At 36.8% G+C, this 26,008-nt stretch overlaps 2 protein-coding genes across 2 annotated transcripts; both read right to left on the minus strand.

Moving 5' to 3' along the window:
* Positions 1–15,372: 15,372 nt before the first annotated feature.
* Positions 15,373–16,050, minus strand: LOC108997520. Its single transcript, XM_018973837.1, has one exon. The coding sequence runs from the start codon at positions 16,048–16,050 to the stop codon at positions 15,373–15,375; it is 678 nt and encodes a 225-aa protein (XP_018829382.1).
* A 6,836-nt stretch (positions 16,051–22,886) lies between these two features.
* Positions 22,887–23,832, minus strand: LOC108997497 (probable calcium-binding protein CML41). Its single transcript, XM_018973814.2, has one exon. It carries the CDS (start codon positions 23,714–23,716, stop codon positions 23,141–23,143), a length of 576 nt encoding a protein of 191 aa, XP_018829359.1. The 5' UTR covers positions 23,717–23,832; the 3' UTR covers positions 22,887–23,140.
* Positions 23,833–26,008: the final 2,176 nt, after the last annotated feature.

Below are 26,008 nucleotides of genomic sequence, written 5' to 3' on the forward strand. Positions count from 1 at the left end.
GATAGCAACATCTAACCACATCCCTTTCTCCACTATATAACCCAAATAATTTCTCTCTTGCACTACAGTATGTGCCATTGAAAATTCGTTGGGCTCTTCCAGTAGCTCAATGGTGTCCTGGCCATTACAATTCATTTCCAAATGATTTCTTTCTTTTCCTCTATCAAAAGGTTTGAAAACAACTTTAAGTGACAAAAAATCAAGCAGTTGATGGGCAATTTTTGTATCTCCTAAAACTTGCAAACACAAGAGTATTTTTCCTCCACCATAGCTTACAATGCCCCCCATCGGCAATACATCAAACAAAAAAAAAAAAGAGCAAAAAACTTCTTACCTCATGATGGATCTTGATGCAAATTGCAACCAACTTTATCAAGAAAGGAGCTATTAGTGAAAGGAAATTAAAAAAGACTGGCAACAAACTTCACTATAATAATTCGTTCAACTGCATCATCCATCCCGGTAATCGGTATATTGCCTGATTCAACCAAAATTATCAAGTCTTCCATGAACCGTTTGTATCTTAAAGGTACCTTCACCAAACTTATTCCTTCTAACATTTCTGTAAGGAGAAAACGACGACCCTGACGCTTGTGCCCATTCTAGCTAGAAAGGGTGCCATCACCGTGGAAACTCCCTGAGAAATACAGTCCAGATAAGGTGCCATATGGATCCTCTTGGGGTTGTGGTTGGTGAGATGGTCGTGGAGGACAAGGACAAGAGACCTCCATCGGGTGCAGTCATCTTCAACTGTTGTGAATCCATCCCATAAACACCTGATAGTAGGTGTTTGGGTGACTAGAAAATATATAGAAATTGGTCACATTCGAAGTTGACCTAGCCTCCAAGATAGGAGAGAGAAAGCAGAATAAGAAAATATTTTCATTAAGATTTTGGATGATTCTTCAGAGCCAAGTTGCTCATTACATATAACCCACATATTGGGCCTGGGCTAAAGTAAACACAAGACAATAAGAAGAAAATCTACATGCAACTAGTTTGGCCATAAACTAAGCCCACTACCTACTACAATCCAAAGACCCATAAAATAATCTAAAGCCAAAACACGGGTAGAAAGTAGTAGAGTAAAAAGTAAGGGTGGTCCATGGGCTTGAGCTGAGTCCAAGTTAGTTAGGCTTGTTACATAGATGTTGTACACATTAAAATGACAAATACTTCAATTTGAAGTCGAAAACAATTGAATACCAAAGCAATAGTTGGGAATTAAAGAAATCAATCATGATGTAGCTTACTATAGGATAACTTATAAGGGTTTTTATCTATTTTAAAATCAAATTATCGAGATTTCATAATAGTCATCATTTATTACTTTTATACTAAAAATGGTCAATGCCAACGTCAATAAATGTGTGGTACTATTTAGTAGATCAAATAGTTGCGATTTATAAAATCATTATCATTTAATTTGAAAAATGGTTAGAATTTAAAAATCTATACATAAAATACTCTAAGGATGTGCTTGGTTTGTGAAATAAATCTAATATTTTTTTTCTGTTTATTAAATGATATTTTATATTTTCCTTTTTTATACGTTGCATCCAATTATCGGTATTGACATAATATTTTAACAATATACTAATACAATGATAAAAAAAAAAAAATACTAGAACAGTCCTAGGTTAGTAAGTATCGTGCAGTCTCTTTGAAAAAAAAATTGAGTCCAACATCAAAAGTTGAGTTTTTTCATCTGGATCTTAATAGGCTCCATTTTTAAAGGGATTATGTGGAACTTGCTTACTCTAAAACTTTACAAATTATTTTCTTTGGATAATGACCATTATATCAAGGTCAACAAAAATTTTTTATGGAAAAAAAGGTGAATGAAATATTGAAGCTAAGCGTAAGGAGGATGATGCCAAAGTACACATACTGCTGAAAAAATTTGATATTTATATTTGAACAGAGATCGTAGTTCTTGATAGAAAAATGCTAGTGTTATACTCTCAAATTTGTGATGTAATTTAACAGAGTTCTTTCCTGATGGATGTCTGTAATAGTGATCTCCTTAGGGAGTACCTCCAGAAAGTATAAAGAGAGAAGAGAGAAAGGATAACAACTTTCATTAAAATTTCAACATAAACCTTGTGCACATGACGTCCCCCCTCTAGAAAAGTGCTATAGTGTTATAGTCTCAAATTCTAGAACATTCATCCTCTAACAGAATTACTGAAATTAAAAAACATGACTGAAATAAGAACACTAGGCCCTCAGCCCATTGGGCTCTCTAACAATACTGGATGCCTACTTATTATACCAACTAAGGCCCGTGACAGCCCACAAGCTATACCTACACACCAAATACAAAAACCCAGCCCAGCCCACGGCCCGTCAACCTTTATCCCTTCAGTCCTTCGAATCCTTTCGTTCACCCCCATTTCGAACCCTAATTCCATCGGGAGTGTGATAGAGCCTCTCCATTCACAATACCTTGCCCATAAGGTGCGAGAAGGTGGCCTTCAATTGTTCCCATGCTTCCAACGTAGCATCGTCGACAGGTTATCCTTACCATTGAACTAAGAGCTCAGTGAGAGGTTGATTTTTGAACTTTTGAACACAGGAGCTAAGACTTGCTCCGGTTCTGGTTTGAGGACCCCAACGGCGTCTGTGAGAGGTAGTGTGGGTAAGTATACGTTTCGATGGCCAAGCCTCTTCTTCAACTGGGATACATGGAACATTGGATGGATGGTGGCCGTCGATGGTAGTTGGAGCTTGTAAGCCACCATGCCAACCCTCTAGATGATAGGAAATTGTCCATAGAATCGAGGAGCCAGCTTTGCATTTCTTCGATGGCCCACTATAAGTTGTCGATATGGCTAGAGACGAAGGTAAACTTGATCCCTAACCTGTAAAGTTTGCTATTTTCTCTTTAAGAGCCGGTTTGGATTGAGAGATGAGTTGATATCATCTCACTACTATTCACAAATTTTAACTCACAAATCTTATTACTATTCACAAACTATCTCAACTCATCTCACCTCAGAATCTAAACGGGGCAAATCTGCAAAACGTTTCATTCTGTTCTGTGCTTTATGGAGATTGTGTTTGAGTATTTCAAGCATGTGATCCCTTGTCTGCAATATTTCTTGCACGACCTCTACTCATGAAAGGTCTAGTACATAACTCATCAGTTTGTGGGGCGGGGGGAGGGTAGCCATACAAAGCTTGGAAGGGGGTAAATCGTGTAGATGAGTGCTGAGTAGTGTTGTACCACCACTCAGCCAGAGGTACCCACTGTGACCAATCCCTAGGTCTGTCCCCAGCAAAACACCTCAAGAAATTCTCCGCACACTTGTTCATAGCCTCTTATTGTCCATCAGACTGTGGGTGATAGGCTGTACTAAAGGCCAGGTGCACTCCCTGAGTCTTAAACAACTCCTGCCAAAAAATACTAGTAAAGGTTTTGTCCCTGTCAAATACTATTGAATTAGGCAGTCCATGCAACTTCCAGATATGTTGAGTAAACAGTTGGGCTATAGTCTCGGCAGTGTAGGGGTGAGATATAGGAATGAAGTGCATGTACTTTGTTAACCTATCCATAAACCACAAACTGTTATAACCATAGGAAGGGGTAGGCCTTCAATAAAGTTCATAGAGATTTCAGTCCAAGGCAAGGATGGAATATGAAGTGGTTGTAGTAGTCCACTAGGCCTTGTTTGGTCAGCTTTAACACCTTGACACACCTCACAATCCCAAATGAACTATTTCACCTCAACCTTGATTCCTTGCCAATAAAAGTCCTTTCTAAGCCTTTGGAGGGTTTTGTCATACCCTAAGTATCCCCCTATAGCACTTGTGTGTAGTAAGTGCAGCATTTTCTGCCTAAACTCACTGCCATTAGCCACCAATAACCTTTGCTTGTAGAACATAAGCCCATCCCTTATACTATAAGTTGGGGGTAACTCCCCCTTTCTTGAATTCTCAAATTGCTCCTGCACCTTAGGATTCTGGCTATATCCTTCCTTTATTTCTTCCATCCACTCTAAGGTGGGTAGTGAAATACTGCTAACATAGCCTTACTTTTCTGATCTTCCACTTCACTCTTTATAGACAAGGCATCTGCAACCTTGTTCTCAGGCCCCCTTTTGTATTCCACCAGCATATCATAACCAAGTAGCTTTGAAGTCCACTTCTATTGCATAGGAGTTCCTGCCTTTTGTTCCAATAGGTATTCCGCACTTTAATGGTCAGTTTTGACCACAAAGGGGTGGCCCAGTAGGTAGGGCCTCCATTTTTGCACTGCCATCACCAAGGCATGCAGCTCCTTCTCATAGGTAGATAAGTTTAAAATTTTGTCCTTCAATGCCTGGCTGTAATATGCTATTGGCTTATTCCTTTACATCAGCACAGCTCCAATTGCCCCTCCCAAAGCATCACACTCTATCACAAAAGAAAGGGTAAAATCTGGTAAGACTAGAACAGGGGGTTTAGTCGCTGCATCTTTTAGTTTTTGAAAGGCCTCTTTGGCTTCCTCACCCCAATGGAACTAGGTCTTCTTTAACAGTTGAGTGAAGGGTACTGCAATACTCACATACCCCTTAATGAAACATCTATAATAGCCTGTTAAGCCCAGAAAACCCCTCAAATATCTCAAGGTAGTTGGTAAAGGCCACTCTCTCATTGCTGCCAACTTTTCTGGATCAACCTTCACACCCTCACTAGTGATCAAATGGCCTAGATAAGCTACTTCCTGAGCTGCAAACCTGCAATTAGACAATTTAGCCAATAGATTGTGTTGCTTCAATAACTCTAAGGTTACCTTCAAGTGCTTCTGGTGATCCTCCAAACTGGTGTTGTAGACCAGTATATTAAAAAAAAAAAAAACCAGCATGAACTTCCTAAGATAAGGCCTAAAGATTTCATTTATCAAATTTTGAAAAGTAAATGGTACATTAGTAAGCCCAAAGGGCATCACTAGGAACTCACAGTGCTCGTCATGAGTCCTAAAAGCTGTTTTATGCACATCCTCAAGCTTCATTCTTATTTGGTGGTATCCTGGACGTAGATCAAACTTAGAGAAAAATCTGGACCCACTTAATTCATCCAGCAACTCTTCCACCACTGGAATGGGAAACTTGTCATTCATAGTCACATTATTTAAGGCCCTATAATCCACACAAACCCTCCATGTCCCATCTGGCTTCCTTATTAACAATATGGGAGAGGAATAAGGGTTGTTGCTAGGTCTGATTACTCTTAAACTCAACAACTCATTTACTATTTTTTCAGTCTCTTCTCTTTGGAAGTAGGGATAGCGGTATGGTCTTACTGAAGTTTGTTGAGTGTTTGGTTGTAAGGTGATGACATGGTGACCTTTCAGGGGTAGCCTTTTGGGATCTCCAAAAATCGAGGAGTACTAGTCAAGAATTTTTTTTATGGTAAGGGGTATTTCTGTGGGGGTAGAGTCTTTCTTTACTTCCACCATTTGTAACAATAGGCCCATTTTTTCCAGCTTATTGTTCTTATTGACATTCCATTCTTCAATCTACCTAGCTGGACACAACTCTCTCAGTTCCACAAACTGATTATTATACTGGAATTGCAAGAATAGCTACCTGAAATTCCATACAATTGATCCCAGTTCATGTAACTATTGCACCCCCAACAACATATCACAACCTGCCAACACCAAAACAAATGCATCCATGGTAAAAACAGTCCCCTGTAACTTCACTCTCAAACCTGCACAATTTCCTTCACTTTCCACTTGGTCACGATTTGCTACTCTCACCCTCAACTTTTCCTCTTCAATCACTGGGAATTCTCCATTTTTGACCACTAAAGGGTCCAAAAAATTATGAATGCTTCCCGATCTATTAATACAATGACCTCCTAACCTCCTACCCTTCCTTTCACCCTTATTGTTTTGGGGCTCAAGGACCCAATGGGTGCATGCAAAGATATCTCGGGTTGGTCAGCACTAGTGACAAAATCCAAAACTTCTCCACCCTCAACCACTTCCTCTAATTTTACAGATTCAGTGGGTTCTTCTTCTATCTCCTCAATCAGAAATAACTTGGGTTGTTGGCACCTATGGCCAAGATTCCACTTGGAATCACAGTAGTAATAGAGACCCTTGTCCCTCATATCCTTCATTTGTTATGGTTTTATCTTTTGGACTAGAATAATAGCCTTGGCATGGTGGTGTGAATTGTTGGTGAAGTTTACTGGAGGGTGCTTTAGAGTTCTAGGTTCATGAGGCTGGTACTAACCCCTCGTATTCTTCCTACAGACTCCCACATTCTCTTCTTGGATCTTTGCCAAACTGTAGGTTGCCAATAAATTCTTGGGATTAAACATGTGCACAGATAGTCTTATCTCATCTCTCAACCCACTTAAAAAGTAGCTGAGTTTATACCCTTCTGAGAGGCTTCTCAACCTATTAGACAACCCCTCAAAACTGGACCTATACTTTTCTATTGAACCAGTTTGTTTCATCCTGGTTAGAGATTCCATTGGATCATCATAAGATGATGGCCCAAATCTGACTAGTAAGGCTTGGCTAAATCCCTCCCAATCAAGGATGGTTCCAGATTCCTCCAAATCTTGGAACCACGCTAAGGCCAGACCCTCCATGTGAAATGATGCCAACCTCAGCTTATGTTGGGCCAAAGTGTTGTGACATGCAAAGTAGTGATTGGTCTTATACAACCAACCACTTGGGTCCTCACCATGAAAAGTAGGGAAATCAATGGGGCTCCAACCCTTGCTCTCCATGTGCAAACCGATGGCCTTGATTGTTAGAGGAAGATTCCCCATGTGAGCTGCTGTTGTTGTTCTTTTTCTGTAACTCAATCGTGATAGTAGCCAGTTGTTGCATTACTGAATCTGATTGCCTTTTTAAAGCTAACATTTCTATTTCCAGGTTCTTGAGCTGTGAGTCAGTGGACTTCTTCAAGGAAGATAGCCCATCCTGAAGTTGATTGAGACATGTACCCCCTGCCATTATACTAAGCTGAAGGTTGAAGAAGACGATTGACAAAGAGATGGTCACTATGGATCACTCTCTGATACCAACGGTTACACTCTCAAATTCGTGATGTAAGTTAACAAATTTCTTTCCTGATGGATGACTGTAATAGTGAGCTCCTTAGAGGGGAGTACCTCCAGAAAGTATAGAGAGAGAAGAGGGAATGGATAACAACTTTCATTAAAAATTTAGTATAAACCTTGTGCACAGGACGTCCCCCTTCTAGTAGGGTTTGACACCATCGAATAACAAACTAGATTTTCTTCTAGAACATTCATCCTGTAACAGAATTACTAAAATAAGAAAATATGATTGAAATAAGAACACTAGGCCCTCAGCCCATTGGACTCTCTAACAATACTGGATGCCAACTTATTATACCAACTAAGGCCTGTGATAGCCCATAAGCCATACCCACACACCAAATACAAAAACCCAGCCCAGCCAACGGCCCATCAACACTTTATCCCCTTCAATCCTTCGAATCCTTTCGTTCACCCTTATTTCAATCCCTAATTCCATCGGGCGTGTGACATACAGTCACAAAGAGATTATACAAAAATAAATTCATAAATTGATATAACTTCATATGAAACGTTAGATCTAGTTTACAATAAAAGTAATTTTATAGTCTAACATACTGCATCATAATGTGTCAATTTGTAAGTTTACTTTTATAGAATTTGTTTGTGACTAGACCTAGTTTGGATGTTGAAAGCCTCTCATCTCATCTCATCTTATTTCAATATCCAAACGACAATTCAATTTTTTCAAATCTCAAAACAAAAATAATATTAAAAATTTATATTCTAATAATATTTTAACGTTATAATATTTTTACTCAACTTTTTATTTCTCCTTTTCCAAAATCTCATAAAACATCTCAACTCAAATTATTTCAATACTAGTCACAAACTATTTTACTACTATTCACAGATCATCTCATCTCATCTCATCTCACTATCTAAAATCTTAATAATTTTCAAAATCTTAACTTCATACGGGAAAGATCAATACTTGAATCATGCTTATGTCACATTGAATAAAAAAGACCAAAATATCTTTAGGGTGCTAAAATATTGTAATGCTACATACAGTTATGGGTTGTGCAAACATTGCATTCCTTTTGAAAATGAGTGGGGTCCATCATTAAAAAATTAATATTTTTATGTGGATTCTATATATACTCACTTTTTTTTCAAAAGGATGCTCAACGATTGCACACTCCATAACAGTAAATATAATTTCTTGCTTAAATATTGCTGCAATTAGTACTTAGGGTGTTCAGTTTAATTTGTCTACATTTATGGACTTAACCAAGGGAGATATTCGATTTGCTAATGTTGCTCCTCACTCTGGTGTTGCTCACGGCCTGAATAGAAAACTAAAGAATATTCAGTAAGAATCCAAGACCTGCAATGATAAGTATCTCCAACAAGCCAAATCCCGGGCAGATCAACTTGTAGCATCCATCTTCGAACATAAAAAATGTTTCAACAACAATCCTCGACCTTTGCAAAACACTCTTCTGAACTCTGCAAACAGTTTTACCACACTAGAGCATGATGTCAAATCCATGGAAAATTGAATCATAAGACATTGGATTGTTATCATTGCATGTACTACTAATACTAGGGGTGGGCACCATGCACCCGCTCAATTTGCAACCATGCCCGAGTGTAAGTGGTGTTCTAGAAAGGGAAGTCTGGGTTGGTTTTATGAAGAAAGAGAACAGTAACAGTATTAATAGAAGGGTGAAACGTTAAGTTACGGCTTTAGAAAAGCAGTGTGTTTTGCAAAGGAATGAAGGATAATAGCAGTGGTGCAAAACGGTGCGATGTAGCTTTGGTTATGTGGTGCATTTTGTTAAGGTTGAAGAGCAGTAGTTGGGCTTAAATGAAATGATGCGTATTGATTAGTTTTGTAATAAAACATTACATTCTACTTAGTAGTAGTTTGAGAAGAGTATAAATTTTAGAATCATGTGAATGGAGATTAATTCTGATGTATGTTGAAACTAAGTGGAGTTTGGAGGTTACTCAAAAATCTCTTCCAAAAAATGACAATTACGTTCTTGGATTTTCTTCTTGAGTTCTTATTTTCTTGCATTTTCTTGTTCTAGTCCTGTTTGGTTAGTGAAAGGAAGTAAGCCCGTGACAAATGGTATCAGAGAGGCCGATCCTCTCATGCAGAAGGCACGTGTGCAGTAGCTTTGAAGTTACACCAAGAAGGCTCACAGTGGCAATAAGAAGTAATTCAGAAGAAGTTGGATGATCATCATCATGCCACCTATTAAATTACCAACATGTTAGACCAACTCACTGATATGATTAGAATATTAGTTAAAATTCACTAAGTAAATCCTTTTGAGGAGGGGTCTCATGGGCCCAAAGTGATGAATAATGATGAGAGAGGATTCTTCCCAAGGGGAGTTAGGCTTGAATTTCCCCATGTTGATGGAAATAATCATGCTGGGTGGATTTTCAAAGTCACCCAATACTTTAAATTCCATCAAACATCAAAGAGTCAAAAGCTTTTGATGGCTCCTTACCATATGGAGGGTGAGGCTTTGGTGTGGTATCAAGATGCTGTCAATTGTGAAATTTTCATAGGGTGGGACTCATTTGTGAAGGCCTTGCATATGAGGTTTGGGCCCATAGCTTATGATGATCCTATGGAGGCTTTAACTCGCTTAAAGCAAATCTCTCTGAGACTTCCTACAAGGCCCAATTTGAAGGATTATCCAGCAAACTAAAGGGTCTGTCAGAAAGGCATAAACTAAGTTGTTTCTTGAGTGGATTGAATGATGTGATTCGTTTGCATGTACAAATGCTCAATCCATTCAATTTAATGCAGAATTTGGTTTAGCAAAAAGTCAAGAGGAATATTTGATGACTTCAAGGAAGTCTTGGAGGAATGTTGGAATGAATATTGATAAAGGGCAATCTAAGACAGCGGGGGAAAGAAGTGAAGTGTAGAGAAGTAGTGTTCTAGTTAGAAAGATTTTTTCTTCACAGATGGATGAGGAGAAGAAAGTAGCTTTGTTATCACTGTGAAGAAAAATGGAATGCAACACATGTATGAAAAAATCCAAAGCTGTATCTTTTACGAGTGGAGGATTCTGTAATAGAAAATGCAGAAAGTATAAATGACAGTGAAGGAGTGATCAACTCAGAGGAGGGATAAAGGGGTGAGGAAGAAAACTTGAAAATATCTATCCATGCCATCTCAGGTGTTCTATTAATAATGCCATGATATTTTTTGGGAGGATTAAGGCATGTTCAGTGGAGATTCTAGTGGATTCAGAAAGCACTCATAATTTCTTGGATCCACTAGTGGCTCAAGAAGCTAAATTGAGAATTCAAAAGGATTCAAACTTACAAGTTATAAAGTGTCTAATGGCGATAAAGGGTTGAGCAAAGGAAGTGTGAAGAGTTTATTAAAATACAAGGCTAAAAGTTTTCAGTTCCTTTTTATGTGCTAATCTTGGGGGGCAATTGTACTTGGGGTGCAGTGGCTGAAAACCTAGGGGCCCATCAATTGAGACTTTACCAGAATGTCTATGAGTTTCACTACAGAAAAGACAAATGTGGTTTTGCAAGGGATTAGCTCTAGCAATTTGGAGGTGCAAGCTGAGGGTAAGTGTCTGAAAGTCATCTTTTGTGAGAAGACAAGGTTGGTTTTTGTAGTTAATAGTTGTGGATCAGAAGGAACAGTCTGAGAGCTCTCATAAAGAAGTAGCTAAGACTATTGATGAGTTTAAAAATGTCTTTGCAAAACCAGTGGGGTTACCACCTGTAAGAACTTTTGACCATCCCATTATCTTGAAAGAGGGAACTTCTCCTGTGTCAATTAGGCCATATAGATACCCTCACTACCATAAAACAAAAATTGAAAAAAATAGTTCAGGACTCATTGAAGTCTAGGGTGGTGAGACCTAGCCAAAATCCTTTCTTTTCACCTATTTTATTGGTGAAAAAGGCAAATGGAAGCTGGAGGATGTGTGTAGATTATCGTACATTGAATCAAGAAACCATCAAGGACAAGTTTCCCATACCTGTCATTGATGAATTACTTGATAAATTATTTGGAGCAAGCGTATTTTTTGACTTGGACTTGAGGTCAGGCTATCGCCAAATCAGAGTTAAGGAAGAGGATATCTAAAAGATAATATTTCGAACTCATGAGGGTCACTATGAGTTCTTGGTCATGCATTTTGGCCTTACAAATGCCCCAGCTACATTCCAAGGGGTTGATGAATAATGTCTTCATACCCTTCCTAAGGAGACCTTTTTCAATGACATATTGGTTTGTATCAGGACTGTTTCTGACCATTTGATGCATCTCAAGTCTGTTTTGGAAGTGTTGAGGCAGCATAGCTTGTATGCCAAAATGCAAGTTTAGGGTGGTTGAGATTGAGTATTTGGGCCATATCATTTCATGCAGTGGAGTTAAGGCTGACCTTTCAAGACAACTTCAATGGTGGAATGGGCTATACCATCATATTTAAATTCATTGAGGGGATTCTTGAGCCTCACAGGTTACTGTAGAAAATTCATAAACAATTTTTTATCTATAGCAGCCCCATTAACTGTTTTACTGAAGAAAAAAAAAACTCATTTATTTGGACTGATGAAGCTACCATAGCATTTCTCTTGTTTAAACAAGTTGACAACCAGTCTCTTGCTTTGATGTTACCAGAATTTTCAAAGAAATTTATTATTGAGTGTGATGCTTCTGGGTTAGTTTAGGTGTTGTGCTTATGCAAGAAGGCCAGCCTATTGCATTTTATAGCAAGACTTTGAATGGTAAAGCTTTATTACTTTCTACTTATGAGAATAAGTTGTTAGCTATAGTGTTTGCAGTTAGCAAATAGGGACCATACTTATTGGGGCAAACCTTTAAGGTCAAAACTAATCAACATGCTTTGGAAAACTTGTTGGAACAAAAAGTGGGAATCGAGGCTCAATAAAAATGAATATCAAAATTGATGGGGGTATGATTTCACAATTGACTCTAAAGGAGGCAAGGAAAATCATGTGGTTGTTGAACTTTCTAGAAGAGTTGAGGAGGAGACAACCACTATGACCTTAATTTCTTTTCCAACTCCACTTTGGATAGAGGAACTTAAGCAAAACTATTTTTTATGTCCAAGACTGAGTGAGATTCATTCTAAGTTGCAGCAAGGGCTAGAAGGCCCAAAGTATTACTCAGTGCAACATGGCTTATTGCTAAGGAAAGGGAAGTTAGTGGTGGTTCCTTCTTCACCATTTAAGGCCAGGATATTGCAACATATATACCATAGCCCACTAGTAGGACATGTGGGTTACCATAAGACACTACATAAGTCAAGAATGGATTTCTATTCGGAGGGCATGCACAAGGATATTAAAAAAACGGTTAGGGGATGTGATGTGTGCCAAGCTAACAAGTATGAAACACTCCATCCACCTGGGTTATTGCACCCACTATCGGCGCCTAACTCTCCATAGTTGGGACTTCCATGGACTTCATTGAAGGCCTTCCTCTCTCAAATGAATCAAGTGTGGTATTCACTGTGGTAGACAGACTCACAAAATTTGCCCATTTTTTCCTCTTTCACACCTCTATACAACAAGTAAAGTGGCTTAGGTGTTCTTTTCTAATGTTTTCAAACTCCATGGATTACTAAGTCCCATGTCTTGGATAGGGACCCAGTCTTTACCAACTACTTTTCGAATGAGCTATTTCACTTACAAGGAACATCATTGAATTTTAGTTCAGCATATCACCCTCAATCTGATGGCCAAACTAGAGCATTGAACAAGTGTTTAGAGGGTTAATTGGGATGCTACAATAGTGACAAACTAAAGGAGTGGAACATGTGGATTCCTATGCAAGAATGATGTTACAACAACACATGTCGCACTTTCATTGGAATCACACTTTATGGGTACCCTCCACCCAAGCTGCTAGCTTACATTCTAGGGACAACTCCTAATGCTGTAGTGGATTAGCTATTGAGGTCAAGGGGGCAACTCCTGTCACTATTAACAAAGAACGTGCATAAGACTCAGCAGAGAATGAAAATGTTTGCTAATAGAAAGAGGAGATTAAGAAGTTTTTAGGTGGGAAAGTGGGTCTTTTTTAGGCTCCAACCTTACAGGCAAAAGACAGTTTCCATATGCCATAACATGAAGTTAGCTCCAAGATTCTATGGTGTCTTTCAAGTAATGGCAAGAATAGAGATAGTGGCCTATAAATTGAATTTACATCCACCTCCAAAATACACCCAATTTTTCATGTGTCTTGTTTGAAGAAAAAGTTAGGACAGAACATCACTCCATTACCTACATTTCCTCCACTTGATCCATAGGGATAGATTCAACTTAAGCCAAAGTTGATTTTAGAAAGAAGGATGAGAAAATTTGGAAATCTACGTCTACTGAGGAGCTTGTCAAATGGGTGGGGGCAATAGTTGGGAGTCTTTGTGGAAGCTGAAAAATCCTTACCCACAACTTGTGGGCAATGTCCTTTAGTGGGGGGGAGTTGTAAAGGCCTTGAGGCCAAGGGCCTTAAAGGGGAAAGGAATATAAGATGTGTTCTGGAAAGAAGTCTGGGTTGGTTTTATGAAGAGAGGGAAGGGTAACGGTATAAACAAAACGAAGGGTGAAAATGGTGCATTGTGGATTTAGTGAAGCAGTGCGTTCTGTTAAGGTTGAACAACATTAGTTGGGCTTAACTGAAATGATGCATATTGAGTAGTTTTGTAATAAAGCGTTGCAATTTACTTAGCAGTAGTTTGAGAAGAGTATAAAGCTTAGAATCATGTGAATGGAGATTCATTCTAATGTATGTTGAAACTAAGTGAAGTTTAGAGATTACTCGAAAATCTCTTCCAAGAAATGGCACTTATGTTCTTGGATTTTCTTTCTTGAGTTCTTGTTTTCTTGCATTTTCTTGCTCCAGTCTTGTTTGGTTACTGAAAGAAAGTAAGCTCGTGACATTGAAGATGGCAAACCAACGTAACACTGCAAACTTGGAGAACGTGCAAATTTAACAACCCTACTTTAATGGAGATGAAGGTGGTGATGTGGGATTGGCTTTGCTCTGCAGATTTCAAAAGGCTTGCTGGGGGGGCTGGGCGGGGTAGTTGGCAAACTACCCATTTGTTTTTATATGCAGGAGTGGGGACCGGGTTAGTACTCCACCCGCGTACCTAGTTCATTTTATAAAATAAAAATGCCCTAAGTTTCAAAACAACAACCGTCATTCAACACAAATTCTTTCTCTCCTTCATGCTCGTCGCCCAATACCAATTCTGCTTCTTCTCCTCCTCCTCTTCTTCTCCTCACAAACCCCATATCCACGACAGTCTGTAGCCGGCACACCTTCGTCTTCCTCATATTTATCCTCATATTTATCTTCTTTCTCTTCTCCTCTCCTTCTTCCTCTTCTCTTATTCTCTGTGCAAACCCTTGGCTAGTCATGGACGTGGTTTTTTGTGTAAATCCATGGGCCATGGCGTGGTTGTGGTTCATAGCCCAGACCTATGGAGCGACCATGGTTCTTTGTGCATCTCTTTGGCTTAATATGTTTTTTGGTTCAATCAATGAATTTGGGATTTAACTTATAGATTTGGAGGTTGGATCTATCGATTTGTTGGTTGAAAACATGTTTGGTTCTTTCCGCAGTCCATGGGCCTTGGCGTGGTCATGGTTCATAGCCCAGACCTATGGAGCGACCATGGTTCTTTGTGCATCTCTTTGACTTAATATAATTTTTTGTTGGATCAGTGAATTTGGGGTTTAATTTATAGATTTGAAGGTTGGATCTATTGATTTGGTGGTTGAAAATAGGCTTAGTTATTGTTTAGCAAATTTTGAATAGTTTGAGAGGTCATCTGCCCTCCCGTTGATCAGATGGGAGTACTCGTATATGAGGGATGTTGCTAGTTAGCAAGTGTCTTCCTGCCCATGCAGGTGAGAGAGCAAGATTAGGCAGCATAGGGCGAGCGACTGCCCTAGATTGCAATATGGCCTATACAACTATATAGCTCAATAACATGCCTATATTTTCTGTAAGCTAGCTAGGACATTTTACAATAAAAACTAGCTTAAAAGAAAGCATAGGCATGTTGTCGAGACTAGCTTGGCTCTACTCTGTACAACATTACCCAAATAATGTTCTATATGAAATGTCACGTGTCACATTTAGTATCCATAAAAAATATGCATGTGAAATGTAAGAATCATGAATTAATCATGAGATTAAGGGATGGTTTGGAAAGTGAGATGATATAATAATTCTGTAAATAGTTGTGAAATAATTTACGAATAATAGTGAAATGATTTGAGTTAAGATATTTTATTTTTATTTTTGAAAGAAAATATAATTTCATTACTTCAAATCAAGCAAGTACATGGCTTCTCAAGCAAAGTGACTGACAAAACTTCCAGGGGACCCTCCTCTATCCACACTGATTCACTATCTAAATACATGCCTAACTTTGCTGCAATATGAGCAGCTTTATTTCCAGTTCTCTTAGTAAAAATCAGGTTCCAATCTGCATGTCCCTTTATTAAGAATTGTATGTCATCAATCAAAAGCCCTTGCCAGGAATGGCTGTTGTTATAACCATTAACACTATCCACTATTGCCTTAGCATCTCCCTCGAACACCACCTGGTATAAGCACAGCTCTTGGCACAACTTGATGCTTCTTAGAAGTGCATAGCATTTTGCAGAAAATGCAGAACAAATATGACTTTTGGGAGCAGAAACCACAACTAGCACTTCACCTCTGCTATTCCTTACCACTATGCCAATACCCATCAGCCTCTTCTCAGAGTCAAAGGCAGCATCAAAATTTAACTTATAGAAGGGATCTGTTGGAGGCCTCCATTCCACTTCAGTGATCTGTTGAGGTAGGCTAGCTGCATCATAAGTTAATCTCAAATGAGATTCATGAAAAACTTCTACATCATTCAATGCTGATTTAACTAAAACAAGTGGACTATTAAAAATGTTTTTAAAGACAAAACAATTCCTTCTTGTCCAGATCTTGTAAAGAATAACAGCCATTTGATCTAACTGCACAACATCCTACCTGTTAACCATGTCCAACCATAACAATCTGAAATCCTTATAATTAGAAATCCATTTGTTGAGAGGGCTATCTCTCTCTCCCCAAACATCCATAGTAGCAAAACAATTCCAAAGAACATGAATAACGTTCTCCTCATTTCCTTGATAGATAGGACACAAGCCATCTTCCACAATTCATTTTTTCAGTAACACCTGTTTTGTAGGTAGAATGTCAATAAGTGCCTTCCATAGAAAGTGTTTGATCTTCCCTGGAACATGTAACTGCCATAGATTCCTCCATAGCTCTTCTACAACCACTCCATTCGAAGCTTCACCAACAGACTGTTTTGTCATAAGGCAATCCAGGAAATAAGCACTCTTCACAAAGAAAACACCATTTGCATTTCTGACCTATATCATTTTGTCACTGTCATGCCTCAAACTGATTGGAATACTACAGATTAGTTGTGCCTCATCTGAATTAAACATTGCTTCTACTAAATCAGCCTTCCATTGTCGAGTATCAGCATCAATCAGCTCAGCAATTGTCGAGTTTGTAGATAGTCTATTGATGGGAGTTTGAATTTTATATGTAATAGGCTGTGGTAGCCATCTGTCATGCCATACTCGAATGCTATGTCCATTCCCTACCCGCCACACTGCCCCTTCTTTGACCAATTTAATAGAAGACCAAATGCTTCTCCATATGTAAAAAGGAGAATAACCTGGTTTAGAATCCAAAATATTACAATTTTGAAAATATTTCCCTTTGTAGACTTGTGCCACCAAGGAATTTGGTTCTTGAAGTAATCTCCAAACTTGTTTAGCCAATAGGGCACTATTAAAACTGGTTAAATTCCTGAATCCAATGCCTCCTTTGTTTTTAACTTCCCCAAGTCTTTTCCAACTCTTCCAATGAATACCCTTACCTGTTTTCTTGTGACTCCACCATAATCGAGAAAACATAACTTCTATTTCTTTTAACAAGGCAGATATTTTATTGAGTTTTGGAAGAATAGAGAGAAAAAGTTATAATAAAAATATTATAAAGTTAAAATATTGTTAAATGATATTTTTTAATATTATTTTTTTAAAATATTTTGGAAAAGTAATATATATTTTTTTCTATATTTTATTTAGAAGTTTGAGAAATTTGTATTAATTAGGTAATGATTAGATAAAAAAATTTGAAAATTTGAAATTAAAAAATGTTTGTATTTGAATAAATGTTTGAGAAAGAAATTATAAAAAATCTTGAGATGAGATGAGAGGATCACTTCACTTCTTAGACAAGTCTAAAGTGTCACATTTAATATCCATTATAAAATAAAAAATAATTATTCTAATAATTCGACCCAAAACATTTGAACACGCCACCACCCGTAAAGCAGGCTTCGTATTTCACGAGTAGAATAAGATATTCATGACAATGTGGTTGCCGTGAAGTCTTTAATTATTGGTTTAATTAGACTTACATCATATCTTGTTAAAAGTTAAGTGGACACATGAAGATCTCAATAATGGAGAGATAAATTAATATTTTCGCTGGAATCAACCTTAACCATTCGTTTTCAACACAGCTTTTCGTTTATTTTTTAACATGATGCATGCAAGACAAATTAATCCTTAATTATTAAGTTTAGAGGAAAAACTAACAAGTTTCGTAGGGACATTTCTATCTAGCTAGCTATAATTTTATGAGAACTCCCGATTCCTCTTGTACTCAAAAGAAGACGAAAAGATATCGAACTAACTTCGGGATAGTTATTATTAGATATGTTGATAGAAATTTACTATATATATACATTCATCATCCTTTTAATTATAAATTTGTATAATCTTTTTGTATGATATTTGTTGATATTTTTTAATAAATAATATTTAATAGAAGAGGTTTGGATAATCAGTAGAGATAAAAGTTAAAAATTAAATAATAAAATATTATTTAAATATTATTTTTTAATATTATTATTATTTTAAAATTTGAAAAAGTTGAAATGAGTTCAGATGAATTGGAGGGACTTTTGCATCCAAACCGGCCTAAATAACGTACTTTTTTAATATCATTACCTTTGCTTATACATTTTTTTTTTCCCTCTCTTGTTTTAATCCCTTAAATTTTTACGGGCTCATCTCTACATTTTATCCCTTAATTTGCTTATACATGCATGTGTTAATTGTTCAAGCTCTCGGAAGCATTAATTTATTTTAATTTGATTGCTTTTATTATGTTTATTGCCCATTGATCGTTTTGTAAAAAAAAAAAAGAAAACGCATGCGGGCCGGAGAAAGAGGAAGCCCCAACCTCTCAAGCTATCTCGGTTTGATTTTAGGAAAAATTTTCTTCCAAGTTAGTTTGCGCACTAAACTGTGTATTGATATAAACATATATATAACACATCTGTTTAATAAAATGGTACAAATTAAAGATAGAAATAATTTTTGTAAGATATGACATTCATCTTCTTTCAAAATTCATTTTATTTTATTAATAAAAAAAATTATATCAATTTCAGTACGCGATTGATATGTAATTTAATACGCCAAATCGCTTGTACCATTTTATAGTGCAATTATTTTGAATTTCATGGGATATAACCGTAGAAAAGAAATCTCGAATGTTCTGTTTTTAAAAAAGTTCTGTATGAGCGTTATACCGTAGGGAAGCTCTAGCCTCTATGTTCAGTTAGAAAAAATAAATAGCCTTGATGACTGAACTATAGTTTCTAACTTTGCCGAATTTTCTTACATACAAGAAGAGATATTTTATAAAAGATTAAAACAAAAAAAGTGTCATGTAGATATTTTTTAGAAATTTTCAGACAAGAGATATGTGTTTTTATTAGTAGAGCTTTGAGCTTAACTATTTATGTAAAATTGATTCAAGTTATACGATGATCAGTTGGATAGTTATATCCTAAAACAGAATATAAGTTAAGAGGAGGTATGTTGCTCCAGTTCTTTTGAAACTTTATACACCGCAAATAGCTTAAATCTCCTTAAAGAGATCAAGATTTTCGTGCCTTAATCCAAACGGATTTTGTTTGAATGTTAATTTCATTGTGATTTTTATTATATTATTATGTATTTCACTAACAATATCATTTATAATTAAAAAGTTATTGTACCACGTAAAGGGATAATAGTAATTAGAAAGATCTTTTTATTATTATTAATATTATTATTTTACAAAAAGACTATCTTTATTGATTCTCATTAAGGCAAAGAATTAATACAATGAGGATAATCTTATAATTAAATGTTTAGGTTGTTTTGGGTAGTGAGATGATCTCAAATATTTTGTTAAAAAAAAGTCTTCTTGCAAGTGATTTCGCGCACCAAACCGCGTATCGATATTAAATGTAAGGCATCCATTTAATAAAACAATATGAATTGGAGACGAAAATAATTCTCATGAGACAAAGAGCTTTTTTCTATGAAAAAAAAATATTTTCAATAAAAAAAACTATGTGAGTGTTGGTATGCGATTTGGTGCTCCAAATCACTTATACCTAGCAAGCCCCTTCTGTTAATAGTAGTGAAAAAATAATAATAAAATATTAAATATTAGTAGAATTTCCTCATAATACTCTAATGTATGAGCCACAATATTAACATTTCTAGGAACATGCCCTACTCACCAATGATTCACTCTTCTTAAAATTTTCTTGGCATCTCTGATAATCAACCCCATTGAGCTCCATCTCTCCTCAGATCCATTAAAAGCATTTACCATTGCTAATGCCTTCCCTTCCAAAATGACTTTATGTAATCTCATTTCAGTGCATAAAATAGTAGCTTTGAGCATTGCAATGGCTTCACCTAGAAGGGGATTAGGATATAACTGCCGAGAGGATCTTTATCAGGATATAACTACTGAGAGGATCCCCACCTTCCAGTTGCTCATTTGACTTTTAATCTTTCCCAGAATTGAGTTGAAAGCTTTAAAATTTTGTCTACCTACATAGGAAGGTAGACCCAAATATTTCTCATAGGAAGTAGATGCTTTAATACCTGCAGTAGCCAAAATTATATTTTGAACCTCTTTACTGGTATTGCAGTTGAAGTATATTGATGTTTTCTCCAGGTTTAATATTTGGCCTAATGCTTGGTCATATGCTTCAAGAAGTCTGAAAAGTCTAAAACGTAGGGGTGCTACCCGCCCCCTACGGGGTGAGGGAACCCCTTCCCCGCACCTCACCTTGCATGGGACGGGAGATGAGGTTTTCACCCCCTTTCCCTGCCCCCGGGATGCGAGGCAGATTCCCAATCCGCCCCACCTCCTTTTACTTAAAAAAAAATAATATATTTTATTTTATTTAAAAATTATTTCTAAGTGCAAAAGTAATTAAAAATATATTTTTAGACCCAAATTATAAATTTACATTTTGTAAATATGACTATAATTTAAAAACTATATAATTTTTAAATTTGCTAGTACATATTTTGTGTAAATTATAGTGAATTAGTTTTTAAATTTTGTAGTTTTTAAATTTGCCAATACATATTTTGTGAACAAGTCTAACAAATTGTAATATATATTTATATATACACAATTTATAAAATATAAATATAAGCGGGGGCGGGGTTAGGCCCTCCCTGCCACCCGCCCCCGCTAGGGGCCTCCCGCCCCGCCATGCGGGGGCAGAGCAGAAGTAAGGCAGGGCCTACTAAAAAGTCTACTCCATTCCAATGAATTGGCCTTGCAAAAGAGTAAGCTGTCATATGTAAATATATATATATATATATATATATATATATATATATATATATATAAGGTGGTTAATGTGTAATGAGCGTTGAGCAAGTGGAATCCTCAAGATAAATCCTTGCTACTCAGATAAAGAGATTGGGAGATAGTGTATCCCCTTGTCAAATTCCTATAGATGGCTTGAACTCTTCTTGTGGGATCCCATTAATAAGAATAGAGTAGCTAACAATACTCACACACATCAAAATTAATTCAATCCATCTCCTGTCAAACCCCATTTTCTGCATTACGACTTCCAAGAAACTCCACTCCACCCTATCATATGCTTTGCTCATGTCTAACTTGAGGGCTATGTAACCTTCTTTTCTTCCTCTTATTTTGTTATGCATGGTATGCAAAGCTTCATAGGCCATTGTTGATGCTCTAGAAATCGCACAACAGGCCGAAAACGGAGAAAGAGTCATTCACAACCCACTGGGGTGACTTAGGCCTCGTTCGGTGTTGTTTGGAGCCCCCTAACTGTGCGGTGGCGATAAGTACAACCATAGCGGAGAATGGAAAACATAAGTGCAGAGAAATAAAAGAGATGAACACATGAGTTTACGTGGTTCAACATAATGCCTACATCCACGGGCGTTTGGGGAAGAAAAACTTACTATAATATTCTTATTTATAGTCTCTCATTTCTCACTGTACAATAGTGATTTCGGATATATTTACTGGAGGAAAATAGATCGCTAGAGCTCCCTATTCTCAGGTTGGAGGAGAGGTTGAAGAGGAAGAAGGAGAGCTGAAGAAGAAGCCCCCGTTGGTCATTTGGCTGAAGACCTTTTATCTACCTATGTTGTGTGTGTCAGCCAGCTTTGAGGGGACTGGACCTCTTGCGTGTGTCAGTCTGCCTTTCCCTCTAACTTGAAGCCCTGCTACACGTCTCTCATTGTTCCCCACTCATAGCCTTTTTGTCTTGTCTCTATGTGGCCTGGTGGTGTATTTGAGCTTCACACTTTTACCTCCTCACAGCCACAATAACAATATCATATATCAATCTCACAAGTACAAATGCACTCTATGTTGGGGAAACGATGTCTAGCAGAATAATTTTCAGTCTATTAGCTAAAAGCTTTGCAATTATTTTGTAGGAAACATTGCAGAGACTGATGGACGCCCTTGCATGATTCTATGTTTCTCTTCTTCCCCTTGAAACTTGATTATGAATCTGCTCCACTCCACTTCTTTGAATACTGAATGCCCTTCAACTCTCCATATTTTCGCCATTGTGGATTTGAAGGCTCCTCTTTTCACCACCTTGTCTGGTACAACGAGTGCTACTAGACATCTTCTTCATTTCTCAGCAGAAATCTTAACATCTTCCTCTAATACAGAAACCTCTTGTTGCTCTTCTTCAATCAAATTGAGACCCTCGTAAAGAGAATAAATCTCTTCTTCCATATTTTCAAGAAGAAGAAGAAATATTTGCTCTGGAACAAAGAGAAAAACACCCCATCCTTTGAAGGAGACTACTCCAACTAGAAAGATAATTATGAGTAACTTTTTTCATTTTAGTATTATATCATTATGTAAAGCAAAACATTCCCCTAAAACCAACAGTTGCTAATAATTGAAGAGTCTTACACATGATGTTTATGAATTATCGGTTTGAGCATTTTATAAAAAGAAACAAAATTTTGATCTAGAACATGAGGTCACTTAGATGGGAATTACTTGAATTTAGGCGAACCAAAACTCAAGATGTATTGTAATCTTCGAGGTCCTCACATGTTACTGATCTCAAGATGAACATTATCTATATGGATTTATCCAGAATTGTTCCAAGAAAGGCCGGGGAAGTAAAGATTAGACACCTCATGCTCAAATTTCTCTTATTTTTAAAGCTAATATAATTAGTTTTGTCCCCACTTCCCTTTAGTACTTCGGCCCCGGCCAGATATAACTTTTGCTTTAACACATGAAGAGCATGATGGCTACAATTAGCTAGGATGATGATAATGCATATGATTCTTCCTTAAATCCAATGGTACTGAAATAATTGAAGTACATATTCCATCTTATGAACAAACAAATATTAATTGAAGTACATATTCCATCTTATGAACAAACAAAATGACAAATTGCAAGCATCAAACCCAATCCAAAAGCGTGCTTTATTCATGCATGTACTACTCCCAAGCTTACAAATTATGGTTGCCACAAGCCAGTACTGATACATTTGTTCCCAAGTACTTGAGCTCAAACTCTACAAGAGGAGGCCAGCATGGATTAATCATGTGCTCATCATGCATCACTTTTAATTTTGAAACCATGATCAAGCAACATTATGCAGTAGTACTACTGGAGTTTTAATATTTCAGTAATTAGTTAAGCCATCATCATTTGGTGGAACTCGTTAAAATCAAGCTCTCCATTGCCATCTGTGTCATAGACTCGAATCATGGCTTCGCACTCATCCTGTGACTTTGCGTCTCCAAGGCGCTGCAACATCCTCTGCAAGCTTCTGGGGGTTATGCTCCCTGACCCTTTCTCCATTTCGAACATCTCAAATGCCTTCCTCAAGTCCTCATCACCCCCAGTAGTACCATCCCTCTTCATCAGCCTCAGAAAGTCTTGGAAGTCCAAAAGATTGTCCCCGTCCGAGTCAAGATCTTCGATTACCGCCTGAGCCTCTTCATGCGGCATGTGCTCTCCAATCGACCCAAAGTATGCTCTGAGCTCTGGGGCAGAGATTTTTCCATCGCCATCCCCATCGAAATAACGAAAAACTTCTCTCAGCTCCTCTTCTCTTGTGATGCACTTTGGGGCTTCTGCTGATGTCGGAGATCTAGGAGAGCTTAATGAACCTGAGCCAGACTTCGATCCCCGACGATGAAGGCTTACCCTAAGAGTTTTGTTAGAGAACCATTTTGAGGGTTTTTTAGGAACTCTGTCGGTCTCCATTGGATGTGATATTTGTATAATGTCCTTCAATGCAAGAGAACACAGAACATGTAACAACTTATATTGTAGAGATCAGAACATGATATGTTCGACTTTTTAAGGATTTAATTTTATCGGTTGGGATATATCTTGCAATGAAAGTTCGAGGATGAAGGAGTATGTGCTTACGTAAACTCTATTGGAGGCGAGGAGGAAATTGCATGGCAGCTTCCTGAGGGGACCCAAGAATTGATGGAGCATTTTTTGTTGGAATATCTAATAACCATATACGATCCTTTATAAATGCAGGACAGAAGGTTTTCTTGGATAAAATTTGTTTGGAAATTGGAGGCTCTAGGCCTCTAGCGTAGTCGTTATCCGGCCTTAAATTAATTAATTATTGTTTTTAAAGGAAGGACGGTGCGGCATCGATGCCATAGTTATTTATTTTCACTTTTAACGGAAGAATACATGATTTTTCGAAAAAAAAAAAAATGTCTTGGGAGTTACGCGCGACAAAACAAATTCTGAAACCAAAACTCAAACAAATTAAATCTAGCAATCTTAGAAAGATAAGAGAAACCTAATACTTTCCTATTCTTTTTACCTATATATATGATCTAAATCTTGGCAAAGAAACAAAATCTGTTATAAACTCACTAAGAGCGTTCTCATTGGATTAGCTAAAAGTTAAATCCATTAAAGATTTAACTATTAAACTATAAAATGTGATCACATTAGAATAGTTAAATTTCAAATAATTTAAGGCCAGATAACGACTACACTAGCTCCTCCGATTTCCAAACAAATTTTATCCAAGAAAACGGCCTTCTATCACATTGAATAATTTAGCTATTCAATTGTCACATTGGAATAGTTAGTCATTTCTAAAATTATTTATAAATTTGAAAGGAATTATTCATTCATCAAATACATTTTATATTAATTATTTTTCTCCCTTTTATATCAATTTTTTTTTCTCTTCATTTTTAATGACAATTGAAAAAATATAATTAGAATATGATTACTAATTAATATATAATATTATGAATAGTAAAATATGATAAAATAAAATAAATTCATAATTAAAAAAATTAAAATATTTGTGAAATTATTAATTACTTATTACAATATAATGAATAAATGGATAATCAAATGTAAAGATTTGATGTGAATAGTCAAAATCAAATTCATCTTATATTATTTTATTGTCATATAATAAAAAATAACTATTTTAATGTGAAGACTTATGTAAATGGAATAGTTAAAAGTTAAATTCATGTTATATTCATAAAAAATATATTTTAATTTTAACTAATTCAATGAGATTGCTAAGAGACCAATTTTAGGTAACATATTAAAGAAATTAATTAAAATGCCCCCAATTAGCTCCAACATGTTTTGCAAGAGTACTGTCTACAACAGAGGCATTTAAAACTCTAAAAAGTTGTAATATTTCCTCGTTCCCAGGGGCGACTAGGCTGTAGAGCAATGTCCAAGCAGGTGGGCACGGGGAGTAGTAGGATTTATTACAAATGTATTGAATAAGCATTTGGCCGACCGGGCATGCATTAGATTCCATGATCACAACGTCATTCGAGATATCCATTGATCTGCAACAATGTTACAGTACTAAAGCTTGATGTAATTAGGTTGAAAATCTCAGCATAAGTATTAATTAATTGAGCCATTTCCGAGACATGGGATGGATCGAGAAAGCAGGCCAAAAACCCGGCCTTCCCTAACCAGCTGATTAATTTCTCAGTACTAGCATATAGTGCCGGCCAGTACCACAGCCGACCTTTCCCTGATTTTTCAAAGAAGATCGATCGATCTATCTATGTTCATGAATTTCAAATAGCTAGCTAGACTGCATTAGCTAGCAGGAGTACTACTACATGAGCAAACTAACAAAATTGAACTGACGTACAGTACTAGTAGATCGAGGCAGTCTGAATAATTCTAAATTACCTGATGATCTGGAACCAGATGATAATTTTATACCAAAATTATCGCTGATCTTGATCATATATATGTGAAATGTTTTTCTTTTTTTGTCCACATCTTAATACGTACGCAATGGTCAGATTATCTGTATAGAAAATCATGATATTGTAAGTCGTTATAACTTTCTAAGACCGCCGCTTGAGAGTACGTACAGTGTCTAAAACGTGGTATTACATTGAGAGGGACCACAATTTAGAGGTGAAAAATTAAATTTCTACCGTAAATAAGTGTTGAAATAATGAAATTAAGCTAGCATGTAAGAATTCGTTCACTCTAATAGTTTGATAAGCTAGCTAGCTAGGGAAT

Source organism: Juglans regia, chromosome 12, assembly GCF_001411555.2.
Source record: "Juglans regia cultivar Chandler chromosome 12, Walnut 2.0, whole genome shotgun sequence".
In the NCBI taxonomy this organism is placed as follows: Eukaryota; Viridiplantae; Streptophyta; class Magnoliopsida; order Fagales; family Juglandaceae; genus Juglans; species Juglans regia.

Bases quoted from the DNA above. Each gene is read 5' to 3' on its own strand.
- LOC108997520 (XM_018973837.1), bottom strand. From the start codon at position 16,050: ATGGCTGTTATTCTTTACAAGATCTGGACAAGAAGGAATTGTTTTGTC.
- LOC108997497 (XM_018973814.2), bottom strand. From the start codon at position 23,716: ATGGAGACCGACAGAGTTCCTAAAAAACCCTCAAAATGGTTCTCTAAC.